This window comes from Xenopus tropicalis, chromosome 2 (assembly GCF_000004195.4).
Source record: "Xenopus tropicalis strain Nigerian chromosome 2, UCB_Xtro_10.0, whole genome shotgun sequence".
NCBI classification, from domain to species: Eukaryota; Metazoa; Chordata; class Amphibia; order Anura; family Pipidae; genus Xenopus; species Xenopus tropicalis.
This window is the reverse complement of record NC_030678.2, coordinates 146,913,438-146,934,606: the sequence shown is the minus strand read 5'-3', so window position 1 is coordinate 146,934,606 and position 21,169 is coordinate 146,913,438. Positions and strand designations below refer to the sequence as shown.

At 40.4% G+C, this 21,169-nt stretch overlaps 1 protein-coding gene across 4 annotated transcripts; it reads left to right on the top strand.

The window, feature by feature from the left end:
• The first annotated feature begins 944 nt into the window (after positions 1–944).
• prr13 (proline rich 13) lies at positions 945–11,539 on the top strand. 4 transcript variants are annotated; one of them, XM_031897200.1, is made up of 4 exons: positions 945–1,001; positions 8,271–8,315; positions 10,686–11,098; positions 11,277–11,539. In XM_031897200.1, exons 2-4 carry the CDS (start codon positions 8,294–8,296, stop codon positions 11,310–11,312), a joined length of 471 nt encoding a protein of 156 aa, XP_031753060.1. In that variant the 5' UTR covers positions 945–1,001; positions 8,271–8,293; the 3' UTR covers positions 11,313–11,539. The 4 variants fall into 4 exon arrangements, with proteins under 4 accessions (XP_031753060.1, XP_002936674.1, XP_004912003.1 ...); XM_002936628.5 differs by lacking the exon at positions 945–1,001 and adding an exon at positions 1,902–2,250; XM_004911946.4 differs by lacking the exon at positions 945–1,001 and adding an exon at positions 2,225–2,411.
• The last annotated feature ends 9,630 nt before the right edge of the window (positions 11,540–21,169 follow it).

Here is a 21,169-nt window from a genome sequence, read left to right as displayed (position 1 = left end):
CAACTGTGAGGGGCAAGATAGAGCACATAAAAATTTGTCCTGCTGGTTTCATGTCATTTTAAAGGAACAGTAACACTAAAAAGTGAAAGTGTATAAAAGTAACTAAAATATAATGTGCTGCTGCCCTGCACTGGTAAAAGTTGTGTGTTTACTTCAGAAAGTCTACTATAATTTATATAAATAAGCTGCTATGTAGCCATGGAGGCAGCCATTCAAAGGAGAAAAGGCACAGGCACATAGCAGATAACAGATAAAACACTATTGTATTCTACAGAACTTATCTGTTATCTGCTATGTAACCTGTGCCTTTTCTCCTTTTTTCCAGCTTGAATGGCTGCCCCCATGGCTACACAGCAGCTTATTATATAAATTATAGTAGTGTTACTGTAGCAAACACACCAGTTTTACCGGTGCAGGGAAAAAGTGCATTATATTTTTATTACTTTAAAGCTCTTTCATTTTTTGGTGTTACTGTTCCTTTAAACTTTCCCCTCCAGTTACCTGCCTGCTATCGGACTCTGTTCGTCCTCCCCTAAACATGTTTACGTTTAATGCTTTAGGGGAGAAACTGTCGGCAGGGGGAGCGCCGGCAAGGGTCGGGTCTGGGCTGCCGGGGCCCACCAGGTTTCTTCCCAGTCCAGCCCAGTCCAACCCTGAGAGTATTTATGTTTGCAGAGTGCTGCAAGGGGGTCATGTAATAAGAGGTGCAAAGTCTGCTACAAGTCTAGTAACTTATAGCAACAAGCCAATGGGTAGCATTTACTAGATGGCTGTTTCAAAACAAACGTGATTGGTTGCTATAGGTGACTACGACTGTGCAAACTGAGTCATGTATAACATTACCTATTATATACTGGCAAGGAGATTAACCTTTGAACCTATTGTCTTTGTCTAGTCCTACAGCAAATGGTTCATGCACGGATGGCAGGCAGAAAAGGGAGTGCTCTGCAAAAATGTCATTTTATAAAGGCTATGGCACATATGGAGACTAGTCAGCCACGGTAAGCGTGAAGACAGACGGGCGATTAGTCGCAGACTAAACTATAAGCAAAATATACAAGCTGCAGCGGTGATGATTAGTACCAGGGACTGGATTTTAAAAATCGTATCGACTAATCGCAGTCTCTCTTTTCCCACAATCTGCTTTACCGTGGGCGACTAACCTGAAAATGCTTTCCCACCAGGCAGTGACAAGTATGTGTGTTGCTGCATAGAGTATTTCACGTGGGGTTTATATTGCACAAGTTCCTATATCACTGGTTGTAACAAATCCAAATATGCACACTACATGATTATTAATACACTAACTAGCACCTGTGTTATTCAATATGTTGCAAAACTGAAACACATAACAGTTTTTCAGTTAGTCTTTATTATTTTGTATTGTTAGACTTCCTATTCTGCCTATTTTCAGCCTGCCCATGAAAATCCTGTCTAGTTCAAAGGGGTCACTATGAAACTTCAGGTTACAGTGAAACCTCAATTTTCCATCCCGATTTCCCTTATTTTACACCAATTTTCATGGTCCCACCATTATATAATGCATAATGCAGTTCCCTGATATTACACCATTTTTTGTGTAAATGTATTCTTATTTTGTCTTGCTTTTTTTGTATTGTTCATGCTTCTTTTCAGACTTTCTCCTATCCATCTTCCATATTAATTACAAAACTGTCCCCTGGTTTTTAGGCTCTTTAACCCCCTAGCAACCACATATACATCCCGATCTTGAGCGCTGTTAATATTTCAGAAATCACAAAAAATAATATATGAACAACTGCAATTTGCCTTTTAATTAGACTTCCTACGTCATAACACAAATACATTTTAATGGGAACTGCGAAATAATTTATCAACACTGGTGAACTGTAGCTCCCAGAATGCTCCAAAGCGCATCGCAGTTATAGTGCAACAAAGAGATGCAAAGTGCTCTCCTGTGGGATAGATAAATTAGCTAGGAGATTGCGCAAACAAGCGCTGCTTGAGCAGGGAGTGGGCCAGTAGGACCCGTATGAGACATTCGCACGAAGAATATGGATGCTTAATGACGTCGCAGTTTTTTTTGGGTGTGTCTAGTGCTACTGTCCGCAGGGGGCGGGCCGGGACTAGTAATAACGTCCAATAAAAAAGGGACGGGCGAAGCTAGCCAATGGCATTTGTGAAATAACTTAGGCAGTGCCAAAGAGCAGATAAACAGTGCAAGGTCTCCCGGAAGAAGTGCAGAGGCTCCTGGGGAAGAAGGTGTGACAGGTATGTGCGCTACTTTGCTGTTCGCCTCACCCTAACGCTAATTCCCTGTGTATAACGTTATATGAACTTGTAACTAGCGCAGTAACCCAGTCAGGCCGGACTTGTGCTTCTGCTTTCCCAGCTTGGCTTCCTGGCAAACGGCAGGAGAGACTACCTAGTGAGTGAGTACTGACCCCTTACCAACCTCTATGTGTTTAATGGAATGACCTGGCACTGCCAACTCCCCACTGCCGCCCATTCAGACTGCCAGCTTCCCCTCATAGCTGCTAATCACAACGATTTCAAGTTTCCCTATGGTAAAGGACAGCTTCTCTTTTTTAGACATTCCTTCTTAGGTTTCTACTTAAAGGGGGTGGGTACATTTTTGCACAGTACAAAGCAGCAGAACTTAGAAAAGAAATCATTTTCCAAATAAGATCATGTGGCAAAAACTGATTGTTTTAAAATGATTAATAGTTGATGTGACCCCTTTATCATTGACTTAAACAAAACAAATATTTTTAAAATTGGTATTCATTATTTTTTATGCATGGTTTCTTTAAAAGGAGAAGGAAAGGTAGAATTGGTAGGGCCACATCCCTAGGCACCACCTGTGATGCCAGTTGTCATGCCCCAAAAGTGCCCCAGCCAGGGTTACTTTTCTTCCCACAGTGCCCCAGTATCCTCTGCACAGAACAGAGATTAGCAGATAGTTTCTGTAGCATACATACACTCCCCAGGGCAGCATAGAGGATGCTAGTGCCAAGAAAGAAATGACTTTGGGCAGTGTGTTTGTGAATGGAGAGAAGTGCTGGCTTCAGTTAGGAAGTAAATAACTAGTCTCACTGGAAGGGTACCTAACAACCTGGCACCCCCAAGGAATCTACATTTACTTGTCCTTGAATATATGAATTTTAAAATCACATATTGCAGCTTGCACCTGTTTCAGGTTAAACATAAATTGTGACCTTTCAAAGTCAATCAATCCACTCATATATACATATATATATATACAGGCTCAAATGACGGCACACACAGGCACCCAGGTATCAACTTTATTTTATGGTGTGCTGCTTACTAGCATTTTTTCATATATATATATATATATATATATAATATAGAAAGTCAAAATGCAATACTGGCACTCACGTATAAATCTCAAATCCGCCTGGGTGCAGTCTTCACAGTGAAACCGAGATAAGAAGAAAAAGAAGCCGCTCTCTCAGGACTTAGGTGCAAAAATAAAAAGTAATTTATTGAGTAGACGAACTGACGTTTCGGCTGAACACCTCAGCCTTTCTCAAAGTCAAAAACACATTGTGAATGCTAACATTAAATACAGTGACTGGCGGGAAAACAGTTTCTGTTTGTATTTTCCCGCCAGTCACTGTATTTAATGTTAGCATTCACAATGTGTTTTTGACTTTGAGAAAGGCTGAGGTGTTCAGCCGAAACGTCAGTTCGTCTACTCAATAAATTACTTTTTATTTTTGCACCTAAGTCCTGAGAGAGCGGCTTCTTTTTCTTCTTATATATATATATATATATAAAATAATTATCTGTGGCCAGCACACCCTTCAATGTTTCATCAAAAATTTTTTTATTGTAGATATATTGTTAAAACCAACGTTTCGGTCCTTATTAGGACCTTTCTCAATGATCTTTGAGAAAGGTCCTAATAAGGACCGAAACGTTTTTTGATGAAACATTGAAGGGTGTGCTGGCCACAGATAATTATTTTCTATACAGACATAATTTTGGCTATGCACCCCGCAGAATATTGAGCCTTGGAGTGCGGACACCATTTGGATTGATACATATATATATAAAGTTCCAACTGGTCAGCACTCTTGAAAAATTAAATAGTTGGTGCCGTGGTGCAGTCCTCACAAGCGTAGATAAAAGGATGAAAATGGACCGCTTCACACAGGACTTATAACAAAATTTTTTGTAATTTATTAGGTGAAAAAACGAAGAACTGACGTTTCGGCTACTCCTGTAGCCTTTCTCAAAGTTATATATATATACTTTGTAACTAAGTAATATGATTGGTGTATTCTGGACTAATTGGAGTGTTAAGAAAAAAATGGGCTGAGTCTAAGGGGCACATTTACTAATCCACGAACGTCCGAATGTGTTTTTTTTTTCATAATGATCGGTATTTTTGCGATTTTTTTTCGTCGCAGTTGCGATTGTCTTGTATTTTACGCGACTTTTTCATTGCCGTTATGACTTTATCGTATATTTTACGCGACTTTTTCGTCACCCTCGCGAAAAATTTGGATTGGTTTTTCCGGCGTTTACTATAGCGCAATATGAAAAAATCGTGACGGCGATGAAATAATTGCGCAAAATACGATAAAGTCATGGCGGCGCCGAAAAAGTTGCGACAAATACGAAACAATCGTGACAGCGACGAAAAAAAATCGCAAAATTTTCATAAAAAAATATTCGAGGATTAGTAAATGTGCCCCTAAGTCTATGACAGCCTGCTCTGAAGTCACCCTCTGCTACCTATATCATGGTTATGTAGTATAGCAGCATTGCTATACAGGTATGGGATCTATTATCTGGAACCCCATTATCCAGAAAGCTCTGAAATATGTGATGTCCATCTCCCATAGACTCTATTTTAGTCAAATTACTAATATTTATTTAAAAAAATTCCTTTTTCTTGTCATATTAAAACAGGGTACTTGATTTCAACAAAGATATATTTAATCCTTGTTCTGACCACCACTAAATATAGGCCTGTTCTTATTCTAATATGACTGGGCCCCCTAATACAAATGAGCCAATAGGCACCCTTGTTTTTAATCGGGCTTTGCCATCTGCATCTTTGATTTTCCATTAAGTCAGCTACTAAACTCACCTGACCTTTATTATCAACCAGGTACTGTATGTTGTTACCGGTGCACTCGGGTGTATACTTACCCTAGCAGGCACTTTCTAACCACACCTCTACACACAGGCAGTTACTCACAGCTTCCTTAATGTTTGAGAATTCCTTAGATCAGAGGTTCTTTGGAAGTAGGAAATGCTGAAGTAAAAAGAAAGTACAGGCATAGGACCTATTCTCCAGAATGCTTGGGACCTGGGGTTTACTGTATAAGGGGTTCTTCCGTAATTTGAATCTCCATATCTTAAGTTTTCTAAATAATAATTTAAACATAAAATAAAGAAATAAACCAAATAGGATTGTTTTGCCTCCAATAAGGATTAATTATATCTTAGTTGGGATCAAGTACAAGGTACTGTTTTATTATTACAGAGAAAAATTGTAATTATTTGCTTATAATGGAGTCAATGGGAGATGGGCTTCCAGTAATTCAGAGCTTTCTGGATAATGGTCTTTCGGATAGCAGATCCCATACCTGTAGATGTTAATGTTTAAACTTTCTACAACTTTATCCACAAAGCAAATATAGGAATTATCACTGGAAAAGTAGAAAGACTGCAATGATATATACTTTGCAGATTAGTTAAGAGACCAGTGGTTTTACATGACAAGTTCTTAGCAACTAACAAAACTAATCAACAAAATTTCCTAAAAACATGTGTTTTAGATAATTAATTCCACTAGAAATTGGTTACAAATAAAAAGAAACACAATTATAATATGAATTTCACATCTCTTCTGAAGAACAGATTTTTTAATTTATTTTTTTGCCATTTAAATCTCTGTCCTCTGTGCCAATAAAGATAAGATAACCCCATAATGTCATAGATTTAGAACATCCTGAAAAATACAACAGCAAATATGCCTTTGTATGCAAAACCGGAAAATCACATACATCTATGCTAAACTTGGTGGTTTCCAAATATCAGCTAACAGAATTTGTAATAATTCCAGCATAATTGCAGCTGTGCACCAAGTTGCATCCAGGTCCAAGTTGCATCACTTCTGGAGCAAGTGTCTAAAACTGTGTTTGCATTGGGTTCACTGGGTGTCTATTGACACAACTCATTGTGGGAAACCTGGAGCTTCTGCCTGGTCCAATAATAGTAATAGTAACTCCAGGGTTCCTCAACATCATTAAGGTGGCCATGCACCTTACAATTACGATCTTTAAGATGACTGACATTCAGGGCTGAATCTTCAGATATGGAGGTAGAAATAATAGGGATTCTACCTCTACCTGACGATTCAGCCCTAAATACAGATATTGGTCATTTTGTCAATCCCCCATACACGTGTAGGGCCAGCTTTAGGCACAGCTGCACATTATTCATCAGAAGATGCAGGATGGAGACACTGGCAACCATATGGAAATACAGGAGCATGTCTAGATGCAATTACTTTATTGAATTGTGTCAATATGCACTATCCATTGTGTGTGGTTGTGTTGTCCCTAGAATCTTCTAATCATGGAAATCTGAGCACAGAAAAAAAATGATACTCTAAAGGACAATTGCATATTTTGCAGCATTTTTTCCATTGTGTGTGGTTGTGTTGTCCCTAGAATCTTCTAATCATGGAAATCTGACCACAGAAAAAAATGATACTCTAAAGGACAATTGCATATTTTGCAGCATTTTTTTCAGGGTTAATATGCCAAAATTGGCTTAAACCTTATACTTCACAGCATCTTATATTCTACATGCTTGCTGGTACAATAAAAAAACATCACAAACATGCCACTAATCTTCAAGCAGCTTGATGCCCAATATGCATAGGATAACATGTATCATGTAAATTAAATTATGCATATGAATGTTCATGGCTGACATTCAGTCTATGAAAACACAATATACAGATATGGGACCTGGGTTTTTCAGGGATCTTTCTTTAATTTGGATCTCTATACCTTAAGTTTCCTAAGAAATCATTTAAATATTAATTAAACCTAAAAGTATTGTTTTGCCTCTAATAAGGATGAATTATATCTTAATAAGAATTACCTACTGGGTACTGTTTTATTAAATAATTTTGTAAACATTTGAGTTATTTGATCAAAATGGAGTCTTTGGGAGATGGCCTTACTGAAATATGGAGCTTTCTGGATAACCGGATCCCAGATAACCGATCCCATACCTGTACTGCCAAAAACAAGATGTCCTTTATAAACATATAAACACAATATATTGTCTGGTTTTTATTTTATAGAAAGATAACCTAGAAAACATAACCCCAACCCTTTCACAGGGCCACCTTTCCTAACTGCATCACTGGCCATGCATAAAAGTCCAGGGCCCCACTTAAACTGCTTTATAACTCTAGAGATGCAGGGTGGGGTTTTGCAGCGCCCATCTTTGGCTATGTCACATCCAAGGTCTGGCCTTTTTGCAGCAATTGCAGACCAGGGGCATGTGCACTGGAACCCTGAACCAGATTGGCTTCCATGCTCCTGCTTCACAACTGCTAGAAGCAGAACAAATGCACAATCTGTACAGAGAATTGAGAAACAATACTGGCAGTCCTTTCTTTCAGACTAGGAAAATGTGTTTATTTCCTATTACATATCATATATGATTTAAATTGGTACTGGCAGATCCCCATGACCCTGTGTATCCCCATACTAACACCCCTCCTTTTCTCAATAAAATGAAACACATTATAACCTTAAGTAATAATATATAATGTGAACATGCTTTACATTTTAAGACAAGCCTGCAATTCTGCTAACGATAAACTGTCCAATTACTTTGTTTTCAGCAGAGTGTTACTCTGCTGGTGTGTGTCTGTTTTGCAACAGTTTGAGGGAGAGGAAAGTTGTCTATCCCTGACATGAAACATATTCAGCATTCTGTTAGCACTGACACTTTGTCAGTTTCAGACTTCCTGTTTTATCCTGGGATCAGAGAGTTAAAGTTTACCAACAACAGGAGGGAAGCAGTGCCTGGTTAGAGTGATAAAAAGGAAAACAACTTAGCAAAATATATCTATTCCACTGCAAATATTGCTACTGCAGCAGTTAAGAGAACATATATATCGAGTCCCTAGCATTAGCCTTAAGTTATTGGTAGTGTTACAGATCTTGCATTTAATGTGTCACAACAATGTGCATAAATATTATGTTTCCGTTTTCTTTCACATTTAGAAAGCCTCTTTGAAGTGAAAAACATGTGGAATCCAAACGTTCCAGGTATGTACCTCTTGTACACTGTGGTGGCCATTGCCTGGCAAGTCAGCTGAAATGAATCATTGCAGCGCAAACGTATCTATATGCATAGAGGCATGGGACTTGTTAGCCAAAATGCTTGTGACCTGGGGTTTTCCAGTTAATGGGTTGTTCCGTAATTTGGATCGCCATACCCTAAATCTGAGGAGTCCCAAACCGGACTTGGATTTCTTACTATTGAGTGCTATTCTGATATCTACTGGGAACTGCTATCTTGCTCCCTTCCCATTGTTCTGCTGATTGGCTCCTGGGTGGGGGGTGATATCACTCCAACTTGCAGCGCAGCAGTAAAGTGTGACTGAAGTTTATCAGAGCACAAGTCACATGACTGTGGCACCTAGGGAAATAAAGAATATGGCAAGCCCCATGTAAGATTTCAAAATTAAATATAAAAAAATCTGTTTGTGCTTTTAAAAAATGGATTTCAATGCAGGATTCTGCTGGAGAAGCTCTATTAACTGATATGTTTTGAAAAAAACATGTTTTTCCATGACAACATTTCTTTAAAAATCATGAAAAGGCTGTGTATTTTTTAATTGATGTGTATTTCCGAGTTGCTTGAAATTATGTTCACTTTTCAAAAAAGCTTAAAGTTTGTTTGGGTGGAGTTCCCTTTAACTTACATACTTACTTTCGATGTTAGGGATGTCTTAGATCAGTGCTGTCCAACTGGCGGCCCGCGGGCCGCATGCAGCCCTCGACCCCCCTCTGTGTGGCCCCCACCTGTCTGGCTGCTTTGATGTATTAACTTTGTGTTAGCTTTAAATGGTATCAGTACTGAGATTAACTGGCCCCCTGCATGGTTCTCACCTCAGATTCAGGCTGTAATCCCTCTGCATTGTTTACAAATGTAATCCCCTGTGTTGTTCACACCTTTTAATCCCTGCATTGTTCACCCCCTGCATTGTTCATACCTCAGGCTCAGGCTGTAATCACCCACATTGTTCACCTCTTCACACCTCAGACATTGTATGTAGTGCCTGGCCTATGCATAGGGCAGGGAGGGTATAGCACACACAGGCAGCATAGAACAGGCAGAGTGCTGCCTGTGTGTGCAATACTCTGCCTACTCTATGCTGCCTGTGGGAGGTGAACCTGGCAGGGGTTTGTTCTGGGAGTTTGTTAGCAGTTGGAAATAGACATTATATGTCCCTAAGGTGTGTAATTATATGCTGTGCTATCCACAGGGGAGGAGGAGACATATGGATTTAAGGGTGTGTCTTAATATGACATAATATAATTCTTTAACATAAGAATGATGGTTGATATCCCTGCAGCGACCATTGTGATACAATGGGTGTGGTTTGAAGTGGGTGTGGTTTAAAATGGGGGAGTGACCAAAACTGGATTCCATTAGCGGCCCTCCACCATGTATCTGAGAGAAATTCCGGCCCTCGGCACTGCAGAAGTTGGACAGCACTGTCTTAGATAATAATGGTTTAAAGGGGTTGATCACCTTTGAGTTAACTTTTAGTATGATGTAGAGAGAGTAATATTCTAATACAATTTGCAATTGGTCTTCATTTTTTATTGTGTTTTTTTAATTATTTTCAATTGTTCAGTAACTCTCTAGTTTGGAGTTATAACAGCTATCTGGCTGCTAAGGTTCAAATTACCTTAGCAACCATGAAGTGGTTTGAATGAGAGACTTTTTTATGAATAGGAGAGGGACTAAATAGAAAAAAAAAAAAGTTAAAAAAGCAACAATAACAATCAAACTGTAGCCTCACAGAGCAGTAGTATATTGGCTGGTGGGGTCAGTGACCCCTATTTGAAAGCTACAGTTTGAAGAAGAAGGCAAATAATTCAGAAACTATAAGAAATAAATAATGAAGACCAATAAAAATGTTGTTTAGAATTGGTCATTCTATAACATACTAAAAGTTAAATTAAAGGTCAACCACCCCTTTAAAAGGGCTATGTAATAAAAGGCACTAAGTTTACCCAGGGGTAGTTACCCATAGCAACCATGCAGCAAGTAGCATTTACTGGTTACCTGTTTAAAAAGCAAATATCTTATTGCTTGCTATGGGTTACTGCTCCTGGGCAAGCTTAGTATCTTTTGTTACATATGGGGGTTAGAGTGCTAATACCAGTAGCTCCCATTCAGAGTCACTGTCAGAGACCTTAACTGGCTGTATAGTCTGTTAACACTTACTCTGGAAGAAAAATTCTCCTTTATCTATATAATATACTATGTATACTTTATACTATAACTGGATATTTCAGAATTAAACAGTATTTTGCTCTTACATTTTTTATATGGGTTTTTTGTAAATGTATACATTAAATCATATTCTCTTTATTGACAATATTTTTGTTAATAATATTTAGGGCAACCAGGTGCAGCATATCCCCCAAATTCAGGATACCCACCTGGAACTAACCCATCGTACCCTCCTGGTACAATGCCTCCTGGTACATACCCTGGCCAGCCTGCATACCCTCCTGGACAGTCAGTTTACCCTCCTGGACAGTCGGTTTACCCTCCTGGACAGCCAGCTTACCCTCCTGGGCAGACAGTGTACCCTCCAGGGCAGCCTGCATATCCTGGGCCTCATCCAGTTCACCCTGGACACCAGCCTGTTTACCCACCACATTCTGGACCATGCCCCCCTGGTATGCCAGGATATCCAGCAATGCCCGGAGGACCATTCATACCTGGCCACCCTATGGATAAGAAGATGAAGAAGAAGATGAAGAAGGCACATAAGGCACATAAATCCCACAAGCATTCACATGGAAGGGTGAGAAAACACATATCATAGGAAAAATAATGGGGACAAATGAGACAATATTGAAAAACAATTAGTAGATTATGAATAAAGTGATAGAGATAATAGTGAGTGGGAAAATATATGAATGAGTGAAGGAAGGTAGGATGAACTAGGTGACTTTTTTTGAGTTTCTCTTTCTCTACTGCAGAGATCATCATCATCATCTTCCTCTAGCAGTGACTAATAATGCAGTGAAGTCCCTCCGGCAGAACTGTATGTATATGTCCCAGTGCAAGGCAGCATGAGCAACATCATAGGAGCAGAGATCAGCATTTGTTGCTGCCAAGAAACCAAAGAATGATTCCTGAGTATCCCTGCAAGCCTTCAAGAGCAATGCTACTTACTCCCATGGATGCACTGTCTGTTTTATTTTCTTAACTTCTATAAATAAAGGATTAATTTACTATTTTAGCATTTTCAAAAATGTATAATAGTTCTGTTAGTGGCATGCTGCAGTGATTGCACAAAAGGTAGGTCATGATCTACCAGGTGATGTTGGGTTGTTTAACAGAAGACCACCACAGAGAAGTGTGGTCCACAAATAGCTGAATATACAGAAAATTTGATGTAAGGTATGGGTGCTGCTTATAGTATGCTATATTGTCTCCCATAAGGATGCAATAAAAAAAATATAGTTAATGAAAGTACTTCTGGAAAAATGAAGATAATTATGAACCGAGTATAGACACTTGCTTGTATATTTCCTAGTACCCTGTAACCTGCCTACTTTCAGTGCTTTGCCTCATTTGTATGTATGTATGTATAACTAGAGCTGGGCGGTATGACCAAAAATTTATATCACGGTATTTTTCAAAATTATATCGGTGTCACGGTATTTGACGGTATTTTTTTTTTCCATGCATGATTAGGTGTTAACCCCATTTCCTAATAAATTAGAGAATAATTACTGCAGTATTGAAAATCAGAGTCAGGCAAGTGAAGGATCGGCAACAGAAAGTCGTAAGGTAAATCAGGCAGGCTTAGTTTCCCAGGCAAGGCCGCTGACAACATAGCACAGGAGGAGGCGTTTGATAGCTTTAAATACCCCCCACGCATGCGCAGAACTGGCGCCGTCAGCGCATCGCGGACGCGCACGCTTTGACATGTATGTGCGCTTTGACGCGCGCGCACCTGGACGCGCGTGCGCAACGTCCCGCGGACAACGGGAGCCGCGTGAGACCGGGCCGCACGGGTGAGTACCCTGACACCCCGGTATTGCGGTATCTGAAAAATGAATATAGTTTTTAAAAAAAACACCGGTATTCGGTATTAAACGGTATATCGCCCAGCCCTATGTATAACATTATTTATAAAGCGCTACTTATGTACGCAGCGCTGTACAGCAGAATACATTAATATAAACAGGGGTATTAAAATAGATAAATACAAAGTATTACAATAAGCACAAATAAATAAAAGATACAATTGTAATAAGATAAGAGTCAAAGACACAAGAGGATGGAGGTCCCTGCCCCGTAGAGCTTACAATCTATATGGGAGGGTAACTTACAGACACAAATAGGCAAATATAAGTGCTGTAGGTCACAGTGGGTGACACTACAATATAAGTGCTATTTTCCTGGTCAGGTGCTGGGTGAGTGCTCCAAAAGGTAGTCTTTTAATTTGGTTTTAAAAAGACTGAGGGAGGATTCTCTCCGGAAGAAATCAGGGAGGGCATTCCAAATGTAAGGGGCAGCAAGGCAGAAGGGTTTAAAGGGGATCTATCATGAAAATCAAATTGTCCAAATGGATAGTGCAGATGAAAATATTAAAATCTTCAAATATATTTCTTTATAAGAAATGCTTACTTTTTAAAAAAAATTAGATATTATTACATAGAGTTTGGTTTCTTTCTCTGAGAGACAGTTCAAGCAATTGCTGAATGGGAGTGGCTACACCCTTGCTGTGATGTCACTTAGCAACTAGCAATGTCCCACCCTCCCTCCTCCATACTGAATAGCATCCTCACATCAACTGTTATTTTGAAAGCTCCTTCTGAGAAATGTAAGGCGGTTCTCTTCATATACATGAACCTTCTGATTTTATTGGCAGAGTTATGTCTGCACACTCAGTCAAATACAGAGATAAATGTGGTAAATCGCAAAATTTTAGGCGTTTTACAGAAAAGTCATAGAAACCACTAACTTTAGGAAAGCTTTGCATATTGGTACTTTGGTGTAGAAAGGACTTTTTACCAATTTTGGATTTGTCAGAATGTGTACTTTCCACAGATTTCTACTTTCTACATGCCACATACTTAGGTAAACCTAAAAATATTGGGCATCAAACTGTTCAGGGGACCCCTGGCGTTCAAATTTAGGGGATTTTGTTTGGTTACTTTATGACCTGTAGGAGATAAGATACTTTAGACTGGAAGCTTTGAAGAGATTTTTTAAAAAAAATCACTTGATATTTTGGAGTAGACAGTCAGTTCTACCTATTCTGGATTCCCCAGAATCTTTTCCCTGTTAAAAATGTACAATTTTCTGGGATAAACCTTCTGTTAGTGGATTTTTTGGCCTTGAAATCTAAAGTATGCAGCTTTCTGGAGCAGCGCTTTGGAAATGTGGTAGTTTTTGACCTATACAAGTGGCACTTTGAAACCAGCAATGTGGGTTTTGACTCACTTACTAATTGTTATACAAATTAACCATGATTGGTTCCTGAGTGATTTTTACCTAAGTAAATTTTCAAGAGTGAAAAGCCTAATTTGTAAGCATAAAATTACATTTTGTGCCATTTTTCTTTGCAGAAAGGACAGTTATTTTTCCCTATAACAATTATTTATTTTAATATATTTTGCAAGGATTTATTTTATCTTGAAATGACCTAAATACCTCTTCTCACTTTATAAATGATAAAGTAAATGTATACAAAACGAAACAAGCTTTCCCCAATAACCTAGCGCATATTGTCACAAGGCACTATGCTATGGGTAGAAATAGTCTGCAAAATTGTGATCTTTTTCTTGTTTGGAAGTCTTAGAATAAAATGTATACTCCATACAAGTTTATATACAAACAATAAGAATGGGAAACAGTATTTGTAGCAAACAATACATACTTTTTTAGCATGTATACATACATTTGTAGCAAGTGATAGATACTTTTGTAGCAAGCAAGCATACATACTTTTGTAGCAAGCAAGCATACATACTTTTGTAGCAAAGTGATACATACTTTTGTAGCAAGCAAGCATACATACTTTTGTAGCAAAGTGATACATACATTTGTAGCAAACAATACATACTTTACTGTGCCAGTCTCTATATGAAAACACTGATTGTACTGAATCAGTCAAGTGCCATGTAATTGTTAGAAATCATTACAATCTTATACATGGATACCAGCACATTCAAGGTCTTTCTGGAGTTGATAATAGTAAGCAGTGGACAGGCACGACATTGTGTGGTAGCACCCAAACCACCATCGCACAGCACCCCCCAAGACTAACCCCCCAAAACGCAGATTGCATACACCAATCGACAATCACCATGGAGTGTGGGTAATATGCTATGGACATAATCTCATAATCAGTGGTGGCAACGGCGCTCGTCGGGGGGGGGGGGGGGGGGGTTTGCTGCCGATGATCAGGCATGATGTGTACAAAATATTAGACATGGAAGCATACAGATAAGCCATTAACTGTGCTGAATGCAAGTCCACACCTAACCGGCAGACTGTGCTTGGTTGGTGGGTTTTAGCCACACATAACTGCTGTAAATGACTTATTTTACACTGCCCCAAACAAACAAGAGCTAAACAGTGCCAGATATCCCTCCGCTACTCACCTTGTACATTTCCCAAATTTTTTTTTTTCTACCCAGCTTTCCTCCCTCCACACTATGTCCTTCCATTAAACCGGTTCCTGCCATTTAAAATGAAACTGGTTAGACTAGGACAAAGGCCATATCTTACAACGTAGACTCTTCACACAGTTATCATTTTTTAATAATTAATTTTTTACTTTAATAGTGTATTTTTTCTATTATAAGATGCCCAGTTTTCATGTGTTAAATAGAGGGTTACATATACTTTATATAAATTTATATTTTCAATAGATGTTAAGTGAAAGACACTGTCACACATTGTGCTTTATTCTAACTAGGAAGCCATAGACAGCTGCAAAGTTTCTTTTTTAAACAACTATACTGTACCTACGGCTAAATTGTCATGAAAAAGAGAACAATTTGCTTTTGAAAAACATGTAGGTCATTAAGAGGGCGTGTTACTGAGAATACCTAGGAAGAGTGGTCTGTTGAAAACATACAATCATTTATGGAACAACCTTCATGCTTTTCTAAAGCATGATAATTTAGCAATTAGACTGACACATTTCCAGGCTGATTTCAGAAAGTGCACAAGCAGGTAGCATCGATCGATGATCGAGCATGGCTGGCATAGGTAGCACAGGCGTATGATCGGGCACTGCTGATCGCATGCGTCCCATCGCTCGTGGGGGGGGTTGCCGATGATCGGGCATGGCTGATCGCATGTGTCCCATCGATGATCACTTGTCCAATCGCTCGTCCAGGGGGGGTTGCTGCCGATGGTCGGGCATGTAGCACTGTCGGTCGTCCGGGGGGGGGGGGGTGCTGCTGATGATCGGGCATTTCTGATCGCCCGTGTCATGGCTGTCAGAGGTAGCAGTGACGGTCGTCGGGGGGGGGGGTGTGCTGCCGAAGATCGGGCATTTCTGATCGCCCGTGTCATGGCTGTCAGAGGTAGCAGTGACGGTCGTCGGGGGGGCTGTCTGGTCGGGCATGGCTGTCAGAGGTAGCACATGCGCTCGTCGGGAGGGGGTGCTGCCGATGATCAGGCATTTCAGCTCGCATGTGTCCGATCGCGCCGAGCATAGCTCACATGTGCTACTGTGCTTTTACCTTTGTGGTTTAAAAGTAAGCCAAGTGTTGTTCACACAGTCCTGGTGTCCTGAGAAAAAACGTTAAAGGTAAAGGACCTGTGCAGATGCTAGCAACCAATAAGAATTTGAGCTTCACCTGTCAATCAAAACCCGACCCCGACTTAGAGCTCAGTGAGATACAGAGTCAAAGAATGTGTGCAGCCAGTCAGATACAGAAAAGCATACTATAGCAATGAAACGATTCATAACTTTTAATCAATCATATTTACAAAGTTGACTGTTGTAATGAGATCTACCTTATATCAAAAAAAAATTTTCATGATAGTTCCCCTTTAAGGCGGGAAACAGCAGTATTAGTGTGGGGCGCAACTAAACTATTGCTCTGCGAGGAATGAAGGAGTCGGCCAGGAACGTATAGAGACACAAGGGAAGAGATGTAGTGAGGAGCAGAGGAATGGAGGGCTTTGAAGGTTAAGAGAAGGAGTTTGTAAGATATTCTTTGTTTAATAGGAAGCCACAATAAGGACTTTAGCAGGGGAAGGGCCTGAACTCTCCTGGATGAGAGGAGGAGAATTTTGGCAGCAGTATTTAATATAGACTGTAGGGGGGAAAGATGGGAGTTAGGGAGGCCGGTTAATAGCAGGTTACAGTAGTCAAGTCGGGATAGGATGAGAGCATGCATAAGCAGCCTAGCTGTTGCAGTAGAGAGAAATGGACGGATTTTGGCAATATTGCGCAGGAAAAAGTGACAGGTTTTGACAGTGGTGTTAATATGGTCAGGGAAGGAGAGGCAGTAGTCAAATATCACCCCCAAAAAACGCGCCGAATTGACAGGGTTGATGAGGGTGCCTTCAATAGAGATAGAGAAGGGGGGGGGGGGTAGGACCAGGCTTAGGCGGAAAGATCATTAGTTTAGTTTTTGTTAGGTTCAGTTTGAGGTGGCGTTGGTTCATCCAGGCAGTTAGAGATATGAGTCTCAGTTTCGACTGTTAACGAAAGGGTCGAAAAGTATATTTGGGTATCATCAGCATACAGATGATATTTAAAGCCAAATGAACGGATAAGATATCCCAAAGACAGCGTGTAAAGGGAGAACAACAACGGGCCAAGTACAGAGCCTTGGGGTACCCCCACATTAAGAGGAACTGGAGATGAGGTTTTGTTAGCATAGGGGACCGTGAATGAACGGTTAGAGAGGTAAGAAGAGATCCAGGATGCAGCCTGACTACGGAGACCAATCAAATGCAGAATCTGCATCAGGAGGGAGTGGTCAACCGTATTAAACGCAGCCGATAGATCTAGGAGGATTAGTATAGAAAAGTGACCTTTGGCTTTGGCAACCTGAAGATCGTTTGTAACTCTGCACAACGCCGTCTCAGTAGAGTGTGCAGACCGAAAGCCAGATTGCAGCGGGTCCAATAAATTATGTTCATTAAGAAAGTTAGTTATACGGGAGAAGACAATACGCTCCAGGGGTCCAGCGCGGCCTTTTTAAGGATAGGCTTCACACAGGCCTGTTTGAAGGAAGAGGGGAAACTTCCAGAAGTCAGAGAAGAGTTGAAGATGTGAGTAAGAGCTGGAGTAAGTTCAGCAGTACAGTGTTTAAGCAGAGAAGAAGGCATAGGGTCTAGAGAACAAGTGGTGAGGGGAACAGACAATAGAAGCCGGGAGACTTCAGAGACAGTTACGGGACCAAAAGTGCTGATGGCACACAGCGATTTCTCTGCTGGTGTATTTCAGGAGTCTAAGAACTTAAAGGAAAACTATACCCCCACACAATGTCTGTATAAAAAATATTGCATAAACAAGCTCATATGTAAAACCCTGCTACATCTAAATTAACCATTTTCATAAAAATGTACTTTTTTAGTCTTATGTGCCATTGGGTAATCCTAAATAGAAAATTATCGTTTTAAGAATAAAGGGCCGCCCCCTGAGATCATAGGATTCACAGTGCACACAAACAAGCCAAGGAACACATACATGCTAGGCCCAATCAGCCAATTAATGGACAATGTATTAGTTCTGTCTTTTGCTCCCACACTACTTCCTGTTACAGTCAGAGCTGCATTATTTCCTGTCATGTGATCTCTGAGGGAGCACACAGCCCATCACTAAATGGTGGCTCAAGGGAAAGGATGGAAAAGGGCAATGTTTACTGATTATATATATATAATGTACCAGTTTGGTAAGATTCTTTAATAGGCCACTTAACATGATATAAAATATCTGTTGGTAAAGTATTCTGGGGGTATAGTTCTCCTTTAAAGAAGAACTAAAGCCTAACTAAAGAAGTAGGGCAGAAATGTTGTAAATTATGTTCTGAGCTTCTGTACCAGCCCAAGGCAACCCCAGCTTTTAAGCAGGACAGATCTGTCCCCCAGTAGCCCCCCCAATCTTCTTTTTTTGCTGATTCACTGAACAGGCTCTGTGCTGCTGCCAGTTACTGAGCTTAGAGACTGACTCACAATATAATGTATGTAAATGGCCGCTTTGAAACCAGTGCAATTTGCATCAAAATGTAATAATCAGCCCTGTAGAATTTGCTATTATCACAGGCAAATCTTATTTCTGCTTGATAATTTGTGACGACCTCTAAGCTTAGTTTTTAAACAGCCGCTCAGAGCCCACTAAATGTGAGTGTCCCACACATTATAACAGATTCTAGTATGGTGACTCCCTGTGACAACTTTTAAGGCCTGAACAATTACAGCTATAGGAATGTCGAACCTTTAGGCTGGTGCAATAAGTTCAGTGTAAAAAAAACTGGCATTTCTAGCCATCGTCTTTTTTAGGGTTTAGTTCTCCTTTAAACAACTAAAACTGACTCTGCCACCTTTTATTTATTTGATTGGAAAACACCTTGCAGATCCATTACTGATAACTTTATGCCTGAAAAATGAGCCAGTTTCAGGTGCTCCTGTGCTGGATGAAATACGCAACAAAGAGAACCATGGTGTATTATCTGCCTTAAAATGAGACCGCGAGTCCTATGAATTAGAATTGAAGGGATTGTTTAAATATGATATAAAGGGTGCTATTGAAATGAAGACTAACATGCTAAGAATTCACTCTCCTGTAACATAAAAAAATTATCTTAAAGGAGACATATTGGATAAATTGGAAAAACCCTAATTTTGTAGGCAGTTATGAATAATATACGGTGCTGGTTTCAGTTTGTGCTAAAAACCCTGTCTGTAAAAAGAGCCCCTTTATTGGAGTAGGAGAGGGAGAGCCAATCACAGCCTCGCACTCACACAAGCAAATACAGGCTTCAGTTCCCTATCAGGTCAGTCTAGCTGCTGATTGGTTCCTATCCTACAGTGCTGTGTATTGAGAGCGCCAGCTCCCCTGCACATCCAGAGAATTCAGCCAGCAGGAAGTAGAACAGATGGGTGGGACTTCTGGGGTTTTGGTGGAATTTCTCAATAAATCAGTCTGTAGCACATCTTTTTTAAGCACAATCCTTCTATATCTAGAGGAGTATAATTCACTGGTACATTCATCATTTTTTATAGGATATGTCTCCTTTAAAGGTGAACTACCCCTTTAACAGGACAGTGTTGGTCAGTTTACTTCTCTGCCTGTTGGAACTTTGCTGCACCTTGCCCTTTACGATTTCAACAACCAGTGTTACTCAGCAACTTGGTACAATCAAGAGGGCTGCTGAGAGGCACGACAAACAGGATTAGTACCACGTAGCTTACTTAAACCAGTGACACTTTCTTGCTAAATGTGGAAAGTTTCACAATCCCTTTTATTAGATTCTCTTGTGCAAATTTGTATCTTTAAAAAAAAAAAAGTCCTTCCTTAAATGCAGCTGTGGTAGTAATTAAAGGAGAAAAAACGGATAAATGAATGGGGGTTCCATATGTTAGGCACCCCCCCATCAGTGATTTACCTATTCCTTCTCCTTTTAATGATTGCATAGCCAGCAAGAAATATATCCCACACAGTAATGTTAGGAGATCTGTTTGAACATTGGGTTGAGAAATGGGGATCTTTTAAATGAGAGGGAAAGGCTAAGTCAAAATGTTAGGCACCCCCAAGTGACTTTAATCGCTTACCTTTTACCCCGGGCTGGTACCCCTGTTCGGAGAGAACTGCACCAGCCCAGGGTAGCTGCGAGTGTCTCCTCTTCCTTCTTCATGCACATGCGCAGTAGAGTGAAAAGCCGAACTTTAACAAAAAAGTCAGCTTTTCACCGGGGCTGGAACTAGGGGTAGGCAGAAGAGGCAGCTGCCTCGGGTGCAACGATTGGGGGGCACCAGGCAGGTACCTCTCCTGCCTACCTCTAGTCTACTTTCTTTAGTCATCCATGATGCGATCCATCGCATGGCATCGTGAACCCCCGGGGACTGCACATGGGGGGGGGGGGGGCGGGTGACGGTGCAGGGGTGAGGTGACCGCCCGGGTTGCCTAGGGTGCCCGGTTGGCTTGGCCCGCCCCTGCTTTTCACTCTACTGTACATGCGCCGGCCCTGGGATTTTGACACAGAAGGAAGCACTCGCTGCAGCTACCCCAGGTTGGTGTGGTTTTCTCCTAACAGGGGCACCAGCCCGGGGTAAAAGGTAAGCGTTTAAATTCACTTGGGGGTGGTGCCTAACATTTTGTACCCCCAAGTGACTTAGCCTTTCCTTCTCCTTTAATTCAGTGATCCCCAACCAGTGGCTCAGGGGCAACATGTTGCTCATCAATCCCTTGGATGTTGCTCTCAGTGCCCCCAAACCAGGTAGTTATTTTTGAATTCCTGACTTGGGGGCAAGTTTTGGTTGAATAAAAATAAGATTTACTACCAAATAAAGCCCCTGTAAGCTGATAGTGTGCATAGAGGCTGCCTAAAAGCCACTCTTAGCCCTTATTTGGATCCTACATGAAATTTTATAATGCTATTATTGCTCTCCAAGTCTTTTTACATTTGACTGTGGCTCACAAGTAAGAAAAGTTGGGGACCTTTGTCTTAATTGTTGCACAGTAAGCATGGTGATGTTTTTTCATTATCTGACCTAAAGCAACTGTACTTGTGGTTACAATAGAAAATTGCATAAAATAGGTTTGAGCCTTGTGTCTCAACCCTTTCTCCTTGTAGATTGTAAGCTCTTTTGGGCAGGGCCCTCTTCACCTCTTGTATCGGTTATTGATTGCTTTATATGTTACTCTGTATGTCCAATGTATGTA

Excerpts from the sequence above, each read along its gene's own strand:
- prr13 (XM_031897200.1), top strand. The coding sequence starts at position 8,294 with ATGTGGAATCCAAACGTTCCAG. Across the intron at positions 8,316-10,685 it reads GTGGAATCCAAACGTTCCAG|GGCAACCAGGTGCAGCATAT; the intron begins GTATGTACCTCT and ends AATAATATTTAG. Across the intron at positions 11,099-11,276 it reads ACAAGCATTCACATGGAAGG|AGATCATCATCATCATCTTC; the intron begins GTGAGAAAACAC and ends TCTCTACTGCAG.